Source organism: Sorex araneus, chromosome 1 (genome assembly GCF_027595985.1).
Source record: "Sorex araneus isolate mSorAra2 chromosome 1, mSorAra2.pri, whole genome shotgun sequence".
In the NCBI taxonomy this organism is placed as follows: Eukaryota; Metazoa; Chordata; class Mammalia; order Eulipotyphla; family Soricidae; genus Sorex; species Sorex araneus.
This window is the reverse complement of record NC_073302.1, coordinates 7910465-7932140: the sequence shown is the minus strand read 5'-3', so window position 1 is coordinate 7932140 and position 21676 is coordinate 7910465. Positions and strand designations below refer to the sequence as shown.

General features: G+C 65.3%; 1 protein-coding gene across 2 annotated transcripts in view; it reads left to right on the top strand.

Moving 5' to 3' along the window:
* The window catches only part of NEK6 (NIMA related kinase 6), a 58178-nt gene that overhangs the window by 13165 nt on the left and 23337 nt on the right, over positions 1-21676 (top strand). For both annotated transcript variants that reach the window (XM_055123726.1, XM_055123725.1), the window contains exon 2: positions 21262-21380. In XM_055123726.1, coding sequence (XP_054979701.1) covers positions 21291-21380 — 90 coding nt within the window. In that variant the 5' untranslated portion in view covers positions 21262-21290. The remainder of the gene's footprint in view (positions 1-21261; positions 21381-21676) is intronic.

Here is a 21676-nt window from a genome sequence, read left to right as displayed (position 1 = left end):
GGATGCTTCCGGAAGGAACCAGAAACCATCCAGATGCCCCGGGAACTGATGTGAGAACAAGACATCCACTTCACACATCGTGTCTCAGTTCAGCGTCTTGCCACACCCAGCATTCTGAGACAGAATGTGAGATCTCGTGGTTGGCTAAATACATAAATATTTTATGTCTCGATATCCTGAAAACGCAGCCCAAATGCGCAGCCCTGCCGCACATCAGTGCTATAGATCATATGTTATAATAATCTGATGACATGTTGTTTAAATATTTATGGGCCCGTGCGACAAGACAATGGGGAGTGCAGGCTCGGAGCAGAGCCCCGGCAGACGCTGGGGGAGGAGGCTGCGGCAGGCCGGCCCGGCAGCTCGGAGCAGCGCGGGGCGGGGGGCGGGGGGCTTTGTGATTTGGGGTGTGGGGACAGGAGGCACGGCTGACATGTCTCGAGGATTTCCCTGCGTGCTGAGCTGGTCTCTGACATTATTTCATCATCCCAGCACCCCTGCAAGGAGGAGATGCCTCTGGACCCCAAGCGACAGAGGGGAAACTGAGGCCGAGGGCAGGTCATACCTGGACGGTAGCCCAGAATCAGGGCAGCCTGAGGGCCATGCCTCTTCAGGACAAACTGGACTATGCTTGTTTTGGGTTGGGTTTTTTATTTGGGGGAGGTCACACCCAGCAGTGCTCAGGCTTTACTCCTTTCGGGTCACAATCAGCGATGCTCAGGGGTTGCTCCTCGCTCTGCTCTCAGGAATCACCCCTGGCGGTGCTCAGGGGACCCTATGGGATGCTGGGAATCGAACCTGGGTCGGCCACATGCAAGGCAAACGCCCTCCCTGCTGTGCTGTCGCCCCAGCCCCCTCAAGGTTTACCCCTGACTTACTTAGCTAACAGAACACTCCTGTGGGTTTTGGGGACCATAGAGGGTGCCGGGTATCGAACTTGACCCAGCCACATGCATGGCAATGCGTGTGCCCTGCCTGCTGTACTGCTGCTCTGGCCCACCTTTATTTATTTATTTATTTTGGGTACCTATAACAGTGCCAGCGGGGCCGGAGGGCTCAGTGCTTGGTTCCGGTGGGGCCCAGGAGGGCATGTGCAGAGAGGGAAGTCTGGTTAGAGGGAGCACAGGGCTTGAGGCTCATGCCTTGCGTGCGGCCCCTCCTGGCTCAGTCCTGAGCACCCAGTGGTCCTTCCAGCACCTGCAGGAGTGATCCTTGGGGACCCCCGAGCACCCCTTGGGTGGCCCGTGTAACCCCACCACCCCCAGCACCGCCACATTCTCAGGCCCTGGCACTACTGAACCATCTGTTGGGCTGAGAATCACGGGGGTCCCTGGGCCCCCTAACTACCAACCGGAAGGTCACGGGGAGAAAAAAATAAACAGAACTCAAGTTCTTTGGGTTTTCATCGTTTGGGGGCCACGCCCAGCAATGTTTAGGACTGACTCCTGGCTCCGTGGTGCAGGGGATGGAACCCGGGTTGTTAGCATGCAAGGCAAGCGCCTCCCCCCGTCTCTCTCTGGCCCCAGAGCTCAGGTCCTTCCCCAGGCAAGGCCTGTTCCCCGACCCCTGAGCCCTCTCCTCAAGCCCTGCCCGCTTTCCGTGTCCTGGAGAGGAAGGTGACGACGACGCGTGAGACAGAAACGGACCCACGGAGAAGAGCACACGGCTTCCCGCGGGGCTGCTCCCAAGAGGGCTTGTGAGAGGCCGTGTGTGTGTGTGTGTGTGTGTGTGGGTGTGTGTGAGGGGGGCTCGAGAGGGCTTGTGAGAGGCCGTGTGTGTGTGTGTGGGGGGGGGGGGCTCGGGAAACAGTGCCCATCTGTAGTCACTTTCCAAGTTGAGCAGTAGTACAGCAGGTAGTGTGTTTGCCTTGCATGCGGCCGACCCAGGTCCAACCCCCATATGGTCCCCTGAGCACTGCCAGGAGTGATCCCTGAGCACAGAGCCAGGAGTGATCCCTGAGCACCACTGGGTGTGGGCCTCAAAACAAAACCAGAGTTGCTGGGCAGGTCACTGCAGGGCACCCCATGTGCATGCCCCGTGGGGACAGTTCGGACGGAGAGCCCAAAGCTCAGAGGTCAGGTGGGGGACCCTCCCTTTACAGGTGAGGGGATCTGACTCCTCCCCCAAGAGACACCCCCCCCACACACACACACACACTCTAAATGTACCCGCCAGATGCCGTATGGAGTTGGGGCACCACCCCTGGCACCAGCCCTGCTCTGCGATTTCCTCCCCGCTCTTCGTCCTGGTGCTGGGCTGGAAGTCCCCTGGCACCCACGCCGGAAGTCAGTGCCCCACCACGGGGTTTCAGGACGGTTCCGAGTGTCGCCTCCGGGGCACTGTGTGGTTCTGCAGAGGGCCAGGATTCCTCAATAGCCTTCAGGGGCAGGGGCCCAGGGTTGTGAAGATGGGGGGCGCAAGTTGGCACGCACTGCACCACGTGTGGCCCCCTGCAGGGACGGGAACCCCAGGATGGCCCAGGGAACCCCAGGATGGCCCAGGGAACCCCAGAATGGCCCAGGGAACCCCAGCTGCGCCCGGCCAGGCAGCCTCGGGCTTGTGCCTGGACCCCCGGCCTGATTGGCTAAAAGAAACCAGTGCCGGGGTGAGGTGGGGGCTGCGGGGCCTCCTGAGCACCCCTTGGGAGTCCCAAGTACACTGAGAGCTGGTCCCCCAGCTGTCCGACACCAGAGTCAGTGCCCTTCGCACCACTCCTGCCTGGCGTGGCTGATGGGGGCCCCGGCCGGCTAAGCCTCGGCCCCCACGGTCTGCTGCTGGCACTTGCGGGGAGGCCAGACAGCGCCCAGATTTGTGCCGAGTCTGTGGCTGCCGGTGCTGGACCAACACGAGTCAGCAGCCCGGAGTTGGACCCTCGTCACCCCTTGGGCACAGTTCCACCTCTGCGTTTCTCTCGGGGACCCCTCGGGTGGAGTCTCAGTGCCTGTCTCGGGGGAGTTTTCCTGGGGCAGTGCAGGGTCAGTTGGGGGTCCTTCCTGTTTGGACAGTGATGCAGGACCAGCTCCCTGCACTGGGACACAAGCCCGGAGATGACCACCCCTCCCCCGCCCCCCTCCCCCCAGGGAGCCCGTCTTCAGGCTGGGGACAGAAGTCAAGTACGTTCCGGCATTCTTCTCAGTGTGTTGGAGATGAGAGGGGGACACGACTGGGGGGGGGCACCATACCCTGCGCTGCCCGGTGGACCCCTCCCTCTCTTCCCTCCAGGGACTGCCTCTGGGGACTTCACATCCTGGAACTGGCTCCTCAGCGGCCGATGTCATGTCGGACTCTGCTTTCTGGAAAGCGCCTTTCCCGGTTGGAATCGGGGTCTTCTCAGACCCTCCTGATGCCCCACTGTCCGCTCTCACACTTCCCCGGGACCCGCCCTGGGTCCCTGCCCCCGAGTCCTTGCCCACCTTGGCTCAAGCCCCTCGGGCACGTCCTTCCCGTCGCATTTTGCAGATAACGCAAAGCGAGTGTTCTGCCTCGGTGGCCCAGCGGGGGCTGGCGGAACCGGTCTGGGACTCTGAGCTGTTGGCCCCCCCAGCAGCAGGGCCCCGAGTGTGAACCCCGGGGTTCCCCAGGCAGCAAGCTAGCCACCGGTGCCGGAAGCTCAGCAGGCCTCGTGCTGGGTCTCGTGCCGCTGACTGTGGCCAGACTAGCCACAAAGAGCAGAAAGCCTGAAAAGCGACCATTTCCTCGAGATCTAGAGCCGTGCTGTTTCCCGGCGCCAGACCTGAGAGCCCCGTGAGATGCCAGGGCCCAGAGAGGTTGCGTGAGCTGTCAAAGTCACACAGCACCCCAGACCTTGGCTTCTGTCCACAGAGCTGCTTGTCCTCCACTGTCCCGTCTTCATACCGACTCTATCCTCTACTTCCCTTTTATGCTGGGGGGGGCGGGGTGTCAGATCGAACCCCAGGAATAGTTCAGTGGCTCAAGCCCCCCGGGAGAGAGAGGCCAGCCCTCTGAAGCAACACGGAAACGGGAAACCGGTTCACCCTGCCCTGGGCTGCTGGTGGACAGGGCAGGACAAGGATGGCTGAAGTGATGGGTGAGGCTGTGGCACGTGAGAGATGCTGGCTCAGACCTGCCCCCTGGGACAGACGCAAGGACCATCGGGTTTCATAGCATCCGGAACAATCCGTCCTTTTAAAAGAAAATGTTCCCCCTCCCCCGTGTCCCTAAACGGCCGAGGGGGCCGGTGCTCACGGAGCAGCGAGAGCCGGGCAGGCCCATTTGTCAAACCGCAGCCCAGAGGCTAAAGACTTCAGCTCTGAGCCGGCCGCAGCGGGGGCGCACAATCTTTGGGGGTTTCTTCCCACTTACAGGTTTTTTTGTTGTTGTTGTATATTTGTAAAATGAGGCTTCTGCTGGCAAAAGCAGGTTTTAGCGAGTGTGGCAGCTCTTTCAAGACCTAATAAGGCCCCCAAGGAGGGCATGTTCGGGTAACACTGCGCGTCCCCCGGGGCAGCCGCGCCAGCTTTGCTGCGCTCGCCGGGGCGCGGAGGACCATCCGTCTTGCTTCCCATTAACAGAATTACCGCCATCGCTCCTGCCGCGCGCGATGGCCCCTTTGGAGCTGCCTCGGGGACCGGGGAGGATCAGGCCGAGCAGTTTTGCTTAGAAGGGAAAGAAAAGGAAAAAAAGAGAAAATCCCAAACTCCTCTAAGGAGGAGGCGCTGCACGGTCGGGAACCCGGGGATGAGAGAAGGGGCGGCCCGGTAGGCCAGGGCCCGTGTCCCGATGGGTGGGAAAGGGTGGTCTCCCCTCTATCCAGTGCAGAGCACAGAGACCCCCGGATTCAGAGGGAAGGAATGGGGGGCTTTCTGGAGCCCCTCAGTAGGCGGGCCTGTGCTGGCTGTCTCGGGTGTTTGGGGAGTGGGTGTCTCCAGGCCCACTCCAAGAGTCCGGAAACACATTTGGGGGTCTCAGGGCTCTAGACAGGGGTAGCTTTGCAGGGGGGGGGTCTGTCTGTTTCCCTGGGCTGACCCCCCAAGGCTACAGGAAATGGCTGAGATGGAGCTCCGAGACCAGCTGTGGGGGCGCAGGTGTGGACAGCCCTCCCTGCCCCGTCCCCCCAAGTGGGCAGGGGGCCGTGGTGGTAGCACTGTCCCCGGGCAGAGGTGGGCGTTCCTCTGTCAGTGATCCCAGAAGGGGAGGAGGCCCCCGGGGAGGGGATGTCCACCCCGCAGAGAGCACAAACCTGGCTCTGGGAGTGATTAGCCATGTCTGCTGCGTGTGCGGGAGGAGGAGAGGGAGCACGGAGGGCCCGGCCCTGGGCTGCTGTGCCTGGGCTCGGCCTCTGGGCTCCGGGCATCTCTCCCTTCTGCGGGGGACGCCCCAGCATTTGAGCATTTGGAAGTCTTGAGTCGGGGAGGGGGTAACCCCAACGTATGCAAGTGTGTGTGAGCGGGGGGGGGGGGATGCCACAGATGCCAGGCTGGACCGCCCGCAAACCCAGGGGCCAGGTCGCCTCATGGCCAGTCCAGCTGTTCTGGGACACGGGGAGGAGCTTCCCTCGGGCGTCCTGGAGATGGGTGAGCCGGGCCCTCGCCTGGTCTGCATCAGACCTTCTCCCCGGGAGCATCATCCAGGCCTGAGTTGGAGGCTGCAGTGGGCACGGCGTGAAGCGGGCAGCCGCCCATGATCTCAGCACATGTTGAGGGGCCCTCGGCCACCAGGTGGCCCGGTGGGCAGGGGCCCTGAGTGTCACAGGGGTCTGGACGGAAAGCGAGTTCTTGGGCCATGACAGCCTTCTCCCTCGAGGACGGCCGGCAGCTGCCTTCGCCTGAACCGGTCCTCCGCTCCGCTTGCTGCCCCTGGCACGTGGGCGCCGGAGCCCGGTCACGGGTGTCACCTATGGCTGTCCGTCCTTCGGCCTCGTTTTAGCAATGGACTCAAGGCTCAGGGCAGTGCAGGGACTGACCCAAGGTCACACAGCAGCAGCCTGGGCCCTGGGAAGCCCTGGAGCTGGTACCATCCCTGCCGGGTAGGAGTGAGTGGGACAGTGGGGGTCGCGGGCAGGGCTGCGGGTAGACAGGGAAGGAGACGGGGTGGGGGACATGTGTCAGGCAGGTGGGGACAGTAAACTGAGGCCTGTTGGATGGCCTGACCGAGATGGGGAGGCTGATTGTGGAGAGAGAGAGAGAGAGAGAGAGAGAGGGCTCAGGCCAGGACCCCCAGAGAGGGCTGTGTGGAGCCTCCCCCATGCTCCCTCCCGGCCCCTTCCCGCGGGGCGTGGGGGAGGCCTGCCTCTCGCAGCAGCTTTCCTGTGAAGGCACAACGCCTCCCCCGTGCTGGGGACAACGTGTGAATCAATGATAAAATATGTGACGCCCATAGCGCCGCTTCGGGAAGGGGGTGTGGGGGGGGAGTGCGGGATGTGTGATTTTCCCCTAAATCTGGATGTGGGCATGTCATTCTTTTTCCCTCCCGGCAGAGAAGCTGTTTTGATTCCGGGGACCAGAGAAGCTGGAGTTAACGGCCGGGGGGGGTGGGGGGGGTCTCCCCTGAGCCCGCCCCCACCCCTCCCTCCTCCCGGCCAGCCTCTGCCCCGCTTCCGCTGCTTCTGTGATTCATTCCCGTGCCCCCGCCGTGTCATCACGGGGATCCTCTGCCGTTTCCTCTGGGGTGGATTCGTGATTGATTGGTCTGGAGGCTCTGAGGCAACTGGCTCTAGTTTTCTCTCTCCGGGCCGGGCGCCCGACGTGTGTGGGGGTGGGTGAGGGCCAGGGTTCCCCGCCTCCGTGGCCACCGGGGTGCTCAGCTGTTTGCAGGCGGGGTGGAGGCCGAGCCTGTGAGGTGCGCAGGGAAGGAGCCGGCCCTTCCCACCAGGCCGCCGCCCCTGCCGTCGACCCCCAGGCGCCAGGGTGGTCCAGAAGGCCCCCCCCTTCCCATCTGGCCCCGCTTGAGGGTGTCTGTGATGTGGAAGGGATGAGACTGATGGAGTGGGGACCTCACGGGGACCCCCAGGTGCTGCCCCGGGGCATGAGACAGGCAGCCCCGACAGACGCCCTCACAATCTCCCGGCCCTGAATGAAGCGTTACTGGACTGTCACCGGAACCCATTTTCCAGCGGGGGAGAGGGGGTCAGAGATGCGAGGACGGACGAGGCTGAGGGCCCCGCCCACTCGCCTCTGAGCTCGTGTCCCTCTGCCCGGGGCCGCCCCAGCCGCCTGCACTCTCGCCCCAGCTTCATCCTGGGTGTGGGGAGACAAGCAGGCAGGCCCCCCCTCCCCGCCCCTGGGCCCTTTTTCTGCCTCAGGTGACAGGAGCCTGCTGGGTGGGTCCCTCATCTGCGGACCCCCAGAGTGAGGTGTGGGGTGCAGCGTTGCTGCAGAGGGACCGGCCCAGACCTCTTTTCCCGGGGCCACGGGGTTGTGGAGTCTCAGCCTCTCCCCTCCCCAGCCCCCCACGGGGATCGAACCCAGGGCCTCACACACATGAGGCAAGAAAATGCTCTCCCACGGAGCCACCTCCCCAGCCTCCACTTATTAACTCATTTTGGTTCAGGGGCCTCACCCGACAGTGCTCAGGGGTCACTCCTGGAGGGGCTGGGGGTCCATCAAAGGCAGGGCCAGCACCTTCCCTACTCTGCATCTCTCTGGCTTCTGGGGGACGCTGTGATACTCAGCTTTCCCTCCCGGAAAACGCAGGGGCCTTGGGGCTGGAGCAATAGCACAGTGGGTAGGGTGTTTGCCTTGCACGCAGCCGACCCAGGTTCGATTCCCAGCATCCCATATGGTCCCCTAAGCACTGCCAGGGGTGATTCCTGAGTGCAGAGCCAGGAGTAACCCCTGAGCATCGCTAGGTATGACCCAAAAAACAAAAACAAAACAAAACAAAAACGCAGGGGCCTTTCAGGCACCCTGGGGGTGCCCATGAATCCCGGAAGCGACTGGGGCCCGTGCCCACGCTGCTGAGCACCCTCATCTGCATGTCTCCCCCCATCAGAGGAGGACGGGCCCCCCGCCCACCTGCTGAAGGTCACTGAGGCGTATGGCAGTGGCCGCCGGCTGTGGTGGCCTGTCCCGGCACCCCTGCGACCCTCTGCCAGGGGGATGGCAGCATTCGAGGCGTTCGGGTCTGTGTTGCCCTCCCATGCACGGGGCGAGGTCTCCGGCCTTGCCTGGGAGAGAGCCCAGTTCTCCTGACGCCTGACGGGGGACCCGGAGGGAGAGCAGTTGGGGCACCCAGCCTGCATTCGATCCCAGAATCCCAAGGTGTTCCTGGAGGGCCTCCACGTCTCGGGCCCTTGCGTCGAGCTGCCAGTCTGGTGGGCACTTGCCCCTCCTGACCGCCCCTTCCCAGGAAGATCCCTCGACGGCTCCTGACGGCTGCAGGAACCTCGGGCGGGAAACCGCCCCCGCCCGCAGACACCCATTGAGTGCTGGGGTGTTGCTCCCAGCTCACCCTGTCGCTCACCGGGGCTCTGTCACCCCATGCCCCCTCGGAGCCTGCTGCCGGGAACTCCACGTGTGCCTGCCCGTGTCCCCACCACTCCCCGCTGCCCGGAGAAACTTCAAGTCCACACTTGTGGCTCTGGCCGGCCCACGTGTCCTGTGACTGCCGCAGGAATCTGGGCATCCGGCCCAGAGGAGAGAGTTTCTGGCTTCCTGAGCCCGGGGCCCACCCCAGCCCGGCCCGGCCCGGGTGTGCAGGGTGGTGGGAGGCAGAGCCACTCAGCCTGGCAGCCGGGACCTGCTTCGAGGGCTCGCTGCCCCACTGCGCCCTGAACCGTTCCCCGTGGGCACCCCGGCCTGGCCGAGAGCCCGCCAGGGGACTCTGCTGCAGCCTCCGGGAGGGGCTTGGCACCGCTGCGTTAGCGGGAAAGAAGCCCCGGCAGAGCCGTGCCCCTCAGCAGCCCTCCTGGCCCCCCGCCCACACACACACGTGGTGCCCCGCTCGCCGGCCAGCTGCCACTGGGGCCGGGGCCAGAGGTGTCGAAAGCCCATCCTGGGGCATAGGGCGGCTGCCTCCCATGAGGCCTGCCCGTGGCCTCCCTCGAGGCCTCCCCCCGTGGCCTCTCGCGTGGTCTTGGTGTGTTCGGCGAACTCCCGCTCATCATCGGGAATGCCGCCCCCCTCAGACTGGGCGAGCCCCCTGTCCTCAGTGGGCGGGCATGGGGGCGGGGCGTGGGCACTGCCGCAGGCCCCCTAGTGCAGACTGGTCCAGGCTATATTTGGGGGTCCGGTCCTCTGCTCTCTGGCCTAGAGGGGAGGGGAGGAGGCCAGCCTCGGGCTGGAGACCCTCACACAGCAGGTGCCTGCGGCTCCTTGGGAGTCAGGGGGTGGGGGGTGACTTTACAGCCCTGGGAGGCCCCCGAACCCCGGAAGCACTGGTTGATTTTCTCTGACACCCTTGAGACCGCCTGCAGCCAGGGGGGCTGGGGGGAAATGAGCCCAGGCGGGGGTCTGGAGCTGCCCTGGGGTTGTGCCTGAACGGGTTAGCGTCAGTCCTGGAGGCTGCGAGCCTGAAATGAAGAGGGGACAGGGCCGCTCCCCTGGGGTCTCCCAGCTCCTCGCAGCTGCCGGCGTGCTCGGCACCCACCAGCCGGCCTCACTGCCTCTCCCAGGGGCCTCTGCCACCCCATGCCCTGCTCTGCCCAGCGGCCTAGTCTCTGGGTCCTTCATGAACCCCCCGACTCCATCTCCTAAGCCCCCCTGTCTCAAGCAGGCTATTTCCCAGGCACCAGGCCAATCGGCCCCCCAGGAGCGGGGATCAGGGGCGAGGAGAAGCCTATTCTAGGGTATCATAGAGACGGATCGTGGGTCCCGGCAGGGTGGGGAACACGCCCGCTTGCCCCGAGGGAGCCTGGGACAGCGCCCCCAGGGAGACCCACGGAACCTGGGATCCCGGGCTGGGTCGGGCCTCGTGGCCTCTCCCGGCTGAGGAGACGCGCCTGGGGGTCTGAGGGGAGGAGCCTTACACAGGGCTCGACAGCTCTCAGACCCCGTGAGACGTTGCCCCTCGAGCTCCTGCCTCCATGGCTCGGACAGGCAGGGACCGAGCACTGGCATATCGCTGGGCCTGGGCTGCTCCCTTGGGCCGGAGGACCCGTCCCTCCTGGCCTGGACAGCGACCCTGCTGGCAGCCCTGCAGCCTCGCCCATGAATGAGGGGGCAGCAGGGCGCCATCTGGGAAACCCACATCTGGGTAAAGGCTCCATGGTCAGTGCTCGACTGGACATTTGGGGGCACCAGCCGGCACTGAGATAATGCCCCAGGGGGACAGAGCTTCCTCCTGTGTCTCCTTTCTCCTGTCTGGGGGTTCCTGAGAGGACCAGGGAAGGGGTGGAGAGAGGAGAAAGCCGCAGGTGGATATTTGGGGCTCTGAAGCATCACGTGGCCCCTGGGGCCGCCTAAGAGCACGGGAGGCCGAGTAGGGGATGAGGGTGCAGGAAAGGGCACTGGAGCCCCCAGTCCTGCATTTACCCCCGCTGCCCCGCCAGGTATAGAGCATCACCTGCCTTGTTGATTCTGCTCCCAGAACCCCCCTCCCCGCTGCAGACCCAAGGCGGGTCAAGGCCGGGACCCTCCCCCGCCCCTCTTCCGGTCAGTGTGGGCATGTGTCGGGATCCTGTGGGCTGGCTCTGCCCCCAGACTGGACCCTCTGCCCACAGCAGCCCGGCTGGTCCATCAGAGCTCCTGTTCCGAGCCGGAAGGTGCCCTCCTTTCCCTGTCTGCACAGCCCACCCTCCCCCTGCAGGGCTGGGTCTCCCAGACTCCCCTCTGTAACAGGAGCCCCGGCCAGCACCGGGCACCCCGCGCCTGTTTGTCCACTGGGTGCCCTGGATCCGTCTCAGCGGCCCACAGTGAATCTGTCTTTAAAACTCAGCCTAGGGGGCCAGAGCGATAGCACAGCGGGTAGGGCGTTTGCCTTGCACGCGGCCGACCCGGGTTCGATCCCCGGCATCCCATATGGTCCCCTGAGCACCACCAAGAGTAACTCCTGAGTGCAAAGCCAGGAGGTAACCCTTGTGCATTGCCAGGTGTGACCCAAAAAGCAAAAAAACAAAAAAAAAAAAACAACAACAAAACTCAGCCTGGGCAGCCGCAGCAGCAGCACAGCCAGTAGGGCGTTTGCCTCGCGCGTGGCCGACCCGGGTTCGATCCCTGGCATCCCATATGCCCTCCTGAGCGCTGCCAGAAGTGACCCCGGGGCTCAGGACCAAGAGTAACTCCTGAGTACTTCCAGGTGTGACACCAAACCAAAACCCCCCAAAAAATGAAAAAAATCAGCCCGGGTTCCTCGGGGCCTCGGGCAGCCTCTGCTGAGATTTTGCGTGAGTGGAACCGCTGCCTGGCTCGGGGCTTTGGGCCACGGGCTCTGCTGTGGGATTCCAGCCCCGCTGTTCCGTCTAGAGCTGGTTCCTGAGCTCTTCCGGGGGGCGGGCGGGTGCTTCCTCTTTCTCCGGTGCCCGAGGGGCAGTTTCCCTCCGGCCATCTCGACTTGAGCTGAGCGTGAGCTGACCTGAGTGGACGTCAGAGGCCGGGGAGAAGGTCGCCCACGTACCTTGCTTATGGGGGCACCCAGGTTTGATGCCCAGCAGGGAAAGGAAGGAGCTAGTAAGTCATGAACCTCAGAGCAGGGTCACGTGGTCCTGCGCTGGCCGAAGGCTCCCAGTGCGGTGCAGAAGGGCGGCAGGGGGTGGCCCCGGGGCCTCTGCGGTTCTCGCGAGCTGTGGTTAGAGAGGCTGCTGAAGAAACCGGGGAAAGGGGGCTTCCTGGAGAAGGCGGCAACTTGGGACAGCGGCAAGTGGAGGGAGGGAGGGGCCTGACTCCAGGATCAGGTGGTGAGCTCCGTCTACGGGTGCCTCAGTTTCCCCTGTGCAAATCGGAGGTGACAGTGTTCTGTCTCTGGGGGTTGTTGCTTAACATGACTGAGTTGCGTCAGAAGGGGTAAACCGAGTCCCAGAGAGGGTAAGGGGCTCATCTGGGCTCACCGGCCGGTCTCTGGTCTGGTGCTGGAACTCCACATGCTGGTCTCGTGGCCATGTCGCGCCCCCCCCCCCGCCCCCAGCGGGCCTTTCGCATCTGCCTTTCACAGAGGAAACCGCGTGACCCTCAGCCCGCAGGCCTCAGCGCTGGGGGGGGCAGTTCCCACGGCCCTCTGCCTCCGCGCTCCCCGCTCAGAGCTCTGCGGCCCCCTCTTCCCGCTCTAGTGCCGCCGGCTAAGAAGAACCAACCATGGAGGGCAGACGTGGGGCCCTGCTGTGCGCCCCTGACACACCTCCTCCCCTTCCCGGCCTCAGTTTCACCAGCTGTGAAATGAGAAACCCCACCCCACCCCGCCTGCCGTGGTCAGGGCCAAGCCGGCCTCCGGGTGCCACCCCCGAGCACAGGGTGACCGTGCGGGCTCGCCCCTCCGCCTGCCCGCACGCAGCCCTCGGACACTCGAGTCACCAGAGCTGCCCACTCTGCTTCGGGCACCTGTTTGGATGAGACGCCCGAGGGCACGGCGGGTACCCAGGCTCTGCCCAGGATGTCAGCACAGGACGGGCGTGGGGGCTCCCCGACTCCTGGGGGGGCAGCAGCATGAGGCTGACTGTCCCCACCCCCACGCCCCGGCCTCAGTCTCCTCTTGGTGAAGCAGGACCAGCAGCATTGCCAAGTGCAGGCCCCAGAATGGACAGAAGCCTTGGTCACTCTCCTGCCGGCCACTCCCCTTCCGGTCACTCTCCTCCTGACCGCTCTCCTCCCGGCCACTCTCCTTCCATGCGTGTCCCTCCTGCTGCAGGGCCTGTTCAGTGTTGCCCAGTAGACCCTGGCCTGTCCATGCTGGTGGTGGCAGGGGACGGAGTGGCATGTGGGGCCACAGCTGGAGCTGGACTCTCGGCTGCCCCGGCGCCCAGAGCAGCCCCGTCCCGGGCCTTTGCAGGGAGAGGCGGGGAATCGGGAGGCACGGAGACTAGGGCCAGACCTTAGTGCCGTCCGGCTTCTGTCTCCTGTGTGCGGGGAGCCTCTTGGGCGCCTGGCACCATGGCGCCACCCGGCCGGACCCGGGATTCTGTGGTGGGTGCACGGCATGTCCGGAGCAGGAGGTAAAGGACCCGGGGACCCGGCCCCACCAACTCCCCCGCCCGGCAGGGGCCTCGGACACGCCATCCTCATCTGTTTCCTCATCTCCAAAGTCGGGGGTCAGTCCTGCCCTGCCTTGCCCACTCCCTCCCTGGACGTGGGACGGCGCAGGTGAGACCCCCTGCACAGACTTTCCAGAACATTCCAGACCTGCCCTGAGGTGGACAATTTGCTGTGTCACTTCCGGGGGCTTTTATGCTCCGGTCGCACTCACGGCATCATAGTGCACACTCCCTGCCTGCTGATCAGATGCATGACAATAGCGACCATTTATTAAGCACCAACTGCATACCGGGCATTGCCCAAGCAGTATCCCATAGAGGGGCTCCAAACCCCCAGCCACCCCCGGAGTTCAGAGACGCCTCATTTTCCCGGGCTGGTAGCTGAGGCACATCGAGTGCAAGAACTTAACCTGCGCCTCAGAGCAGACGGGAGAGGAAGAGGGGATCGCTCACCCGTCAGTCTGAGGGGCTTCCCGCTGGTCTACAGGCCCGGAGGGAGGGCCCCTCCCGCTGGTGCCCACCCACCCTTGTCCAGGCGCTGGGAAGGGGAGTTGGGCAGGTCCGTTCACATCCCTGATCAGTGCTGTGTAAGTCTCCCTACCCCGCCACGTCCCGAGCTCCCTGGAACGTGGCAGATCAGCCGCTGTCCCAGCCCCTGCCCAGAGCCCCTGGCACGGCTCAGGAAGAACACAGCACTAGCACCTGTCCAGCTCTGGACAGCAGAGGGCTCGGGCAGGGGTCCCTGTACCCCCTGACTGCCCCCCGGCCCTCTCCCACGGTGCCCCTGCAGGCCCCGGGGTCTCACGGTCACGCGGGGCTGCGGGCGGGAAGGCTGCGGCACCGTCGTAGAATATTAAGTCCTCTCGGAGGCGCCACGGGTGATATTCCTGCCAGGCCAGGAGCAGGGCCCCGTAAACGCCGGGATATAATGGATAATAAAAGTCACCGGAAACGGCGCGTCTCCGAGGAGCCTGTGGAGCCCGAGCCCCGCAACCTTGACACACGCTCGTCATGTAAATCTCGCAGGCCTGTCGCCCGCTGAGCCCTGAGGTTTATTTTATTGAGATGCTGGGGGTGGGGGGGAGGGGGGAGGGGCAGCCAGGTTTTCGGGTTCGCTGTGCTGGTCACTTTGGAAAATGCTTGGCCACCCCCTCCGAGTTTCTGGGAGAGGGCACTGTGGCTTCCCAAGTGCTCCCCCCACCCCGAGGTTGCAGACCCCTCCTGCCACACCCCAGGCTCAGAGCATGGATTTCCCCTGCCCCCGAGTGGGGCCGTGGAGGACAGACACCCCCCCAGTAGGCAGCCCCCCGCCCCGAGGATGGTGGTTTCAGCGCCCGCATCTGGCAAAGGCTGATGGTCAGCCCGGCCGGCAGGCGGTCCAGCGCGGTGCCAGGCTCTGGCTCTGGCTCCCGGGGCCTGTGCCACCATATGCTGGTGCCAGGCTCACGGCTGAGCTGCAGATGGGGCCCGGCGGGGGTGCGGCGGCGCCAGGGGCACGGGGGCAGCCAGCTCCGTAGGACAAGCCTGACCGGGCCCTCCCGGCCTTGTCGGAGCTGCCCCCTGCCTCTCGGGCCAGCTGCCCCGGGCAGGACACTGTCCACGCTCTCCCCCAAGTCCCGGAGCCTTCGCCCGTGGATCTTGTAAGAGCCCAGGGGGTGTTGGAGACCTGGGCCGCGTGCGTGCTGGGTGTGCGTGAGCGAGACCTGGCTTTGACCCCTGGCACGGCGCGACCCTCCTCCCCACCCCCCAGAGTGACCACAGGGCACTGAGCTGGGAGTAGTAGCCCCTGAGCACTGCAGGGTGTGCCTAGAGACACCTCCCCCCCAAAAAAAAATAAAGCACAAAGGGTCTCTGGGGCCAGCAGCCCACGGGAGCTGCGTCTCAGGGGGGACTGAGAAAGGACAGAGAAACCAGGGGCCGGGGGTGCTCCAGAGTCCCGGGGAGGGCGCTGGACAGTGTCAGGTGCTGTAGCCACCACGCCTCGACCGGGGCTCCCTCCACTCCCACAACCGACTCCTGGGGCTCAGCAGATAAAGGCAAGGCAGGCTGATGGGCTTAAAGGGACCGCCAACTATTCTTCCTGCTGAGCTTTGGGGATCCGGGTGGGGACGGAGCACTGCAGACGGAGCACTGTGGATGGAGCACCGGGCGTGGGCAGCCCCGCCTCAGAGCCCAGTGGGGCATGAGCCGGGGGCTGGGCCTGGGCTGCCCTGACTGAGCCTCACCCCTGCCTGGGGTTCCTGGAGGGGACAGTGGGGCCACCCAGAGGGTTCCGTGTCCCAAGCCTGACCCCAGCCCCCGGAGGTGACTGATCCGAAGCCTCCCCGCGGAGGTGGCAGCCGGCCACGTTATTTTTGGAGTGGTGCGAGGTGGGCAAGTTTCCTCTCGGGGTGGCGGTGGTCAGCCCGGGGCTGGGGCGGGGGAAGGCCCTCACCCACCTGCCCTGGCACGGAGAGGCTGCAGACCCTGGGCCCCACACCCCAAGCCCAGCACCAGCCGCCGGTGCCTGGAGCCGCTTTGCAAGGTACTGGCTGGAGGGAACACTGGGCCCCGGTGGGCTTCACCTCCCAGGTTGCGACCCGGAGACGTCCAGGCCCCTCCACAGAGCACCCCCCCCCCCCCCCCGTGAACTAGCTGTGCTGCCCCTCGGCCTCCAGGACCACCTACTGGGTGGGGGTTCCTGGGGGTCCGCATCACTACCAGGCATGGCCTTTGCCCAGACAGGAGGCTGCCGGGGGGTGTGTCTGCGGCTGGGGGTCTGCCAGGACTCAGCCCCGCGTCCCTGCCCTGGGTCTGGCGCCTGTCCGGAAGTTTCTCCTGTTTCAGACCCCCAAACAGGCGCGGCAGGCGAAGGACGCGCCCCTCCTCCTGGGCAGGGAAGTGGCTGTGATCTGAGGCAGGCGGGGGCAGGAAATGGATTTCTGTGACCCTGGGGGATAGGGGGGCAGGGGTGCAGGGTGGGAAGGTGTGCGTGACCCCAGGTTTCTCCCTCCCAGCCCGCCACCGTGTCGGGGCTCCCCCACTCTGCTTGCCTTTCTGCGGGGGCCCTGGCTGGCCTTTCCTCTCTGCCCTGGAGTCCAGGAAGGCTGCCTGGGGGAGGTGACTTGGGCTGAGCTCTGAAGGAGGAAGCTTCACTCTGACGTCATTCACCAACGCAAGGGGCCTTGAGGAGGGAGCAAGCTCACATCCCTGAGGGGGAGGCGGGGGTCTCTTAGAAGGGCTCAGAGGCCCCTTTTCCCCACCAGGCTCCAGCTCCAGGCCCAGGGTGGTCTCCAAGGATCGCCTCCGGGAAAGGAGATGGAAACCCAGAATTTGGAGTGTAGAATCTGGGTTCAAACTCCCAAGGGGCCCCTTACCAGGTGCCGGGCCCGGGTCAGTCACCGGCCTTCCCTGAGCCACGATTCCTTTGCAGGTAAAAAAACGGTGGATCCAGCACCCCCCACCCCCCACCCAGAGGACCCTCCCACCTTCCTCTCTGGGCCAGAGGCCTCGGCAGATGGAGACCAGGGCCTGGTGGGCCCCTGGGCCGGGGCGCCCTGTCCCCCGTACCCTGATCTTTCCTTCCAGAATTGGGCAGAGAAGTTTAGGTGCAGCCCGGGGCAGAGGGGACCTCCGAGGCCCCAAGTAAAGGTGAAGGTTTGGGGTGGGGGGAGGGGCCTGCCCGGCCTTCGGGGCGCTGAGAATGGTCCAAAGGTCGCTCAGTGGCTCTCAGGTGTCAGATTAGCAGGTGTCCTGGGGTGGCTGGGGATCAGCCCCGCCTCGGAGGCCAGGTCGGGACCCGCCCGCAGAGATACTGCCCAGGGGCCCTGCGCCCACGCTGCACGGGGGCGTGGAGACCAGGCCCGGGGCACCAGGGCCTGGCCCTGCTGTGAAGGTGAGACTCGGCCCCAAGTGCTCGTTCAAGGGTGTGTGCAGAGTAGCCTGGAAGGATCTGCGTGCCGGGGGCTCCGGAAGGGCGGGGGGGAGGGGGGCTTCGGGGCACAGCGGCGGGTCAGCGCCCACGTGCGAGTGTCCCTGCCTTGGTTCAGGCCCGGGCGTGGGCTGCCTGGAACCTGGTGAGGGTGGCTGCAGGGACCCCCGACCAGGGCAGAGGCTCCGGGTGAGTGCAGGAAAGGGCCTGGGGGTGCTCCCACCCCGGGGTGCTCGCCTCAGCCGAGCCCCCCAGCCCGTTCGGTTCTGTGAGTGGAACCTGTCGCGGTGGGGCGGGGGCAGAGACCTGGGGAGGGGCTGGGAGCCTGTCTGGGGGGCCGTGCCAGGCTCCGGGTTCCCTGTGGAGCGGCAGGCTCTGAGCAGCGAGGGGGGGCAGGGAGGGGACACAGGAAGACAGACACCCTCTGTGGCTTGTCCCCCACCGCTCCCAGGCCCTGTGACTGACCCAAGATCACGCTGCTTCCGGTCAAGTGACAAGACCGCCAGTGTCTGCCGACCCCACGGCCAGGCAGAGAACTGAGGCAGGGCCAGGCGCGCCCAGCAGCCGCTGCCGGGTGTTCGTTCATTCACTCCGTGCCCCTTTGTTCGTTTGTTCTTCCAAGGCAGTGCAGGCTGGGGGCTCCAGGCCTTGGTGTCCAGCATTGATCCTGTCTGGGGCCTGCTGTGTTTCCTGGGACCCGTGGCTCGACCTCTCTGAGCCTGCAGCTCTCCTTGCTCCATCTGGGGGGACGTGTGGGAAGTAGCGTGTGCCCAGCCCGGTGCGTGGGCTGGGGGCGCGGGGGCTGCCCTGCATGGAGTGGACAGTCCTGCCCCAGCCTCGAGCGGGGGCCGAGTTGGTTTCTCTCCCACGTGGCTCTTGGCCTCGTGATCTGGGCAGCAGGTTCTAGGGCGACGCTGTCCACTCGGGGCCTGACCGACAGGCCCTGTTTCTGCTCAAACCCTCAGTTCTCTCGCCCACAAAAGGGGGTGATGGCTCCACCCGGGCTGCTTGGGAGAAGCCGGGGCTGAAGCCCGCCAGGCTTGGTTGGACCCCTCCCCCCCATCCCTGTTGGGGGCGCCTTGTCCTTGCCACTGGGCCCCAGGCACTGGGCATTTGTCTCTGGTGTCTGCTGTGTGTCGGGGGCAGGGGGCACTCACCAGCGGGAGCCCATTTCCCTGCTGACAACACTGAGGCTCGGAGGGCAAAGGCAGCCAGGCTGCAGCGGGCCTCACTCACAGACCTGGCCCAGTGCCAGGGGCCACACACACACACACACATGCACACACACACACGCACACGCACACGTGCACACATGCTCTCAGCGGCCAGGCTAGGAGCCCCCGCGGAGGGGAACGGGGCTTCCTGTTGCCCGCGCTCACATTCCATGGATTTTTGGCCCCCGACTGGGGCGTTGCAGGAACTGTGCTCCGTGGAGGCGCCGTCTGTCTGCACCCCCTTCCTTCTGCAGCTGGCCCCCCCACCCCCGGGAATTTCAGGGCTTGGGAGTCCCCTGGGGCTTGAAAATTCTTCTAAATGCCTGTGGGCTGTCGGGGATGCAGAGGGGGCGTTTGTGGCATCCAGGTAAGAACGCTCAGTTCTCTGCTTACTGGCTGGTGTGGTCTGAGTGTTCCCATCTGTGAAATGGGTCGGCCAGCAGCCAGGGGGGCACGGGGCAGACCATGGGGGACTCCAGGACCCTGTCTGCCTTCCTCTCTTCCCACTGCTCCTCTTCCCTCTTCTCTCCCCCACCCTCACCTGTGCCTTCCCCACGCCTGCCTCTTTGGAGGGGCCCTCCCTGGCACCGAGGGGCTGGGGCTCGCAGAGTCTTCCTTAGTGGCTGTCCCCATGCCAAGGCCTCCCCTTTCTCACTGAGGTGCGCGTCCAGCTGGTCCTAATAACGTACAGTCCTTTGCCCACGAACCCGTGGGCAGTCGTGCCCAGATCCCTGGGACCTCCTGTCCCCCGGCACTGACCCCGTTCTTTGAGTGGAGGACCTTGTTCTGTGAGGACCCTGGGAGGGGTCATCACTGTGGCCACGTGGGGCAGGGATTGGGACACGGGAGCCGCCGTGGGGTGGACGCCTGTACCCGCTGCCCGTGTTGCATGTGAGCTGCAGGGTCTGGAGCAGGCAGTGGGCTCTCTGTGTCCTCACCTGTAAAATGGGTCCATGGGCGTGGGGGTGGGGGATTTGGCCGGAGCAGTGGTGCGGCGGGTAAGGTGCTTTCCTTGCACGCAGCAACCCAGGTTTAGTCCCTGCACCCCACATGGTCCCCCAAGTACCACCAGGAGTGATTCCTGAGTGCCAGGCCTGGAGTAACCCCTGAGCATCTCCAGGTGTGGCTTCCCAAGATAAATATATATATAAATATATGTATATATATGTATATATGTATATACATATATATATAATGGACCCATGGACGGATCTCACTCATTGGCATGACAGCAAACCCAGCCCCCGAAGCCCCTGAGTGGCCCCGGAGCCGGGAGGGGGGCTCATTCACTCTGCCCGTGGTGCTGACATCCCGGGTACCAACTAGGTTTCCGCCCAGTGTGACTTGCAGGGGACAGGGAGGAGGCAGCGCCTAGTCCCTGAGGCTGGAAGAGGTGGGCCGAGGGCAGGGGAAGTGGTTCCGGGTCAGGGGTGAAGTCTGGGCAGGGGGACGGCTGACCAGGGGCTTGGGAGCTGAAGATGGAGCACCCGGCCGGGCTCGGGCTCCTCCAGCCTTTGCCCCCAGGTGCCCCGGGCTGAGGGCGAGGGCGTGTCTCCCTGAGGGGCCTGGGGTGCAGCCCAGGCTCAGGTTTTATTTTCACTGACCTGCGACATTGTTTGACACAGTTTGACACAATGTCTTCTGCAGCTCGAGAGCTGGAGCACCAGCCCCTGAGTCACCGCCTCCCGGAGCTGCTGGTGGGTGCCCCGCACCCCCGTTCCTGATGGTGCCACCCAGGGGTGCCCGCTCTCACGTGGGAGCTCCAGCGCAGGTGGTGGCGGGCCCTGCGGAGGGGTGCCCTGTGGCCGCCTGCATCTCAGGAAGCAACCTGGGGGGTCAGGTGGGGGCCGCGCGCCCAGCACCCCGTCATGCCCCCTACCCCGAGCTGTGTCCACTCTGTCACTGGCCCTCAGGCTGCTGCCCAGGACAGTCCCTCTCCCCTTCCACTGTCTAAGCTGTGGAGGGTGGTCTCCGCACGAACAGTCTGTGAAGTGGAGGGTCCCAAGAAAGGACCCATCCCGGGCCGTCAAAGGCAGGGCGGGGGTAGGGGGGTCGGGCGCAGGGGGCAGCTTCAGGCCTGGGGTGCCCGTTCCTCTCCCAAGCCAGGGGCTGCCTGGGGCCTCCCCGGCACTGACTGCAGCCCCCCCCCTCACGCACGGGTGCTCACTTCCCACCTCCCAGAGCAGCCGGGTAACGGGGCGGGGGAGGGGGAGACGCTCGTGTTGGATCTGTCCCGGGGGGGCTTCCCTGGGAGCCGACCCCGATGAGACAGGGGACCCTGAGGAAGAGGGCGCAGCGTTGGACCAGGTTTACCCCCACCTGGAAGGGGCCGCAGAAGGGTTTGTGGGCGAGAGAGGGTCCCTCCGGCACCCCGCTGTCAGGAAGGGCAGGCGGCCGGGTGGTCCCCCAGATCCACGCAGCCATGGCCACGTCGGGCCCTGCCCAAACACTGCTCCCCTGGGGCAGGCGACAGCCACAGCGGTGACGGCTGCATCGGGGGCTCTGGGCCGCGGCCCCTGCCCAGAGAGCCCCCCTGCCCCCAGGCAGGCCCATGGCTGCGGTTCCCGAGGCCCCTGCACTCTCCCGGGCTCTGGCCCAGGGGTGTGGGGAGGGGCGGAGGCCTTGCTGCACCCCACTTTCGTGCAGGGGGTGGGGCCGGGGCAGGCATGAGGCGGGGGGGGGGGCTGCCTTCCCATGTCTGGTGCCCTGAGCACGTGCATGTGGTCCTGGGGCATCAGACTCCAGGTCTCTCTCCTGAGGGTTCAGGCTGCCAGCCGGGCCCGTGAGGGGATGACTGTGGGGGTCTGGGGGCGGCCAGGATAGTCCCATGAGATGGAGGCGGCAGGTGGGGAGTATCAAGGTCCAGCCTCTGGTGGCTGATGGGCCTCTGAAAGACCTCTCCCTGCTCGAAGCCTCAGTTTCCCCGGCTAGCATCGGAGCTGCACTGCCTCATGGAGGAACGGTGTGTCCCTTCCCGGCCAAGCCCAGCTCCTCTGAGACGAGGGGCTGCCCCGGGAGCAAGTGTGCCCGCGCGAGAAAAGCCTTGTTTTCTTTTGCAGCCCGTGCCCCCGCGAGGCTGGCATGCAGGATGGCAGGACAGCCCGGCCCGCTGCCCCCCGGGGGAGGCCCCAACACCCTCGGCCACGGCCCGGGGCCCACACACCCTCCTGACCCGCAGGTAAGCCAGCCCTTGCCCCCCGCCCTGCAGTCTGGGACGAAACCCTCCGAGAAACACAGCCCCCTGGGCAGCCACCCCCCTGCACAGAGCCTCGCGTTGAATGCTCCCAGGGACGGGCAGCTCCCTACCCAGGCTGGTCGGCCCTCCGTCTCCCCGGTGGCACCCAGAGAAGCCTCCTTGGTGCCAGACCGGGCTGGGGCATTGGGCTCTGGGCTCCGTGTGCCTGGAAGAGTTCTGTCTCCCGGGGAACAGCCTCGGGTAGAAGGGTGGGCGTGGAGGCCCTGGGGAGAGTGAGG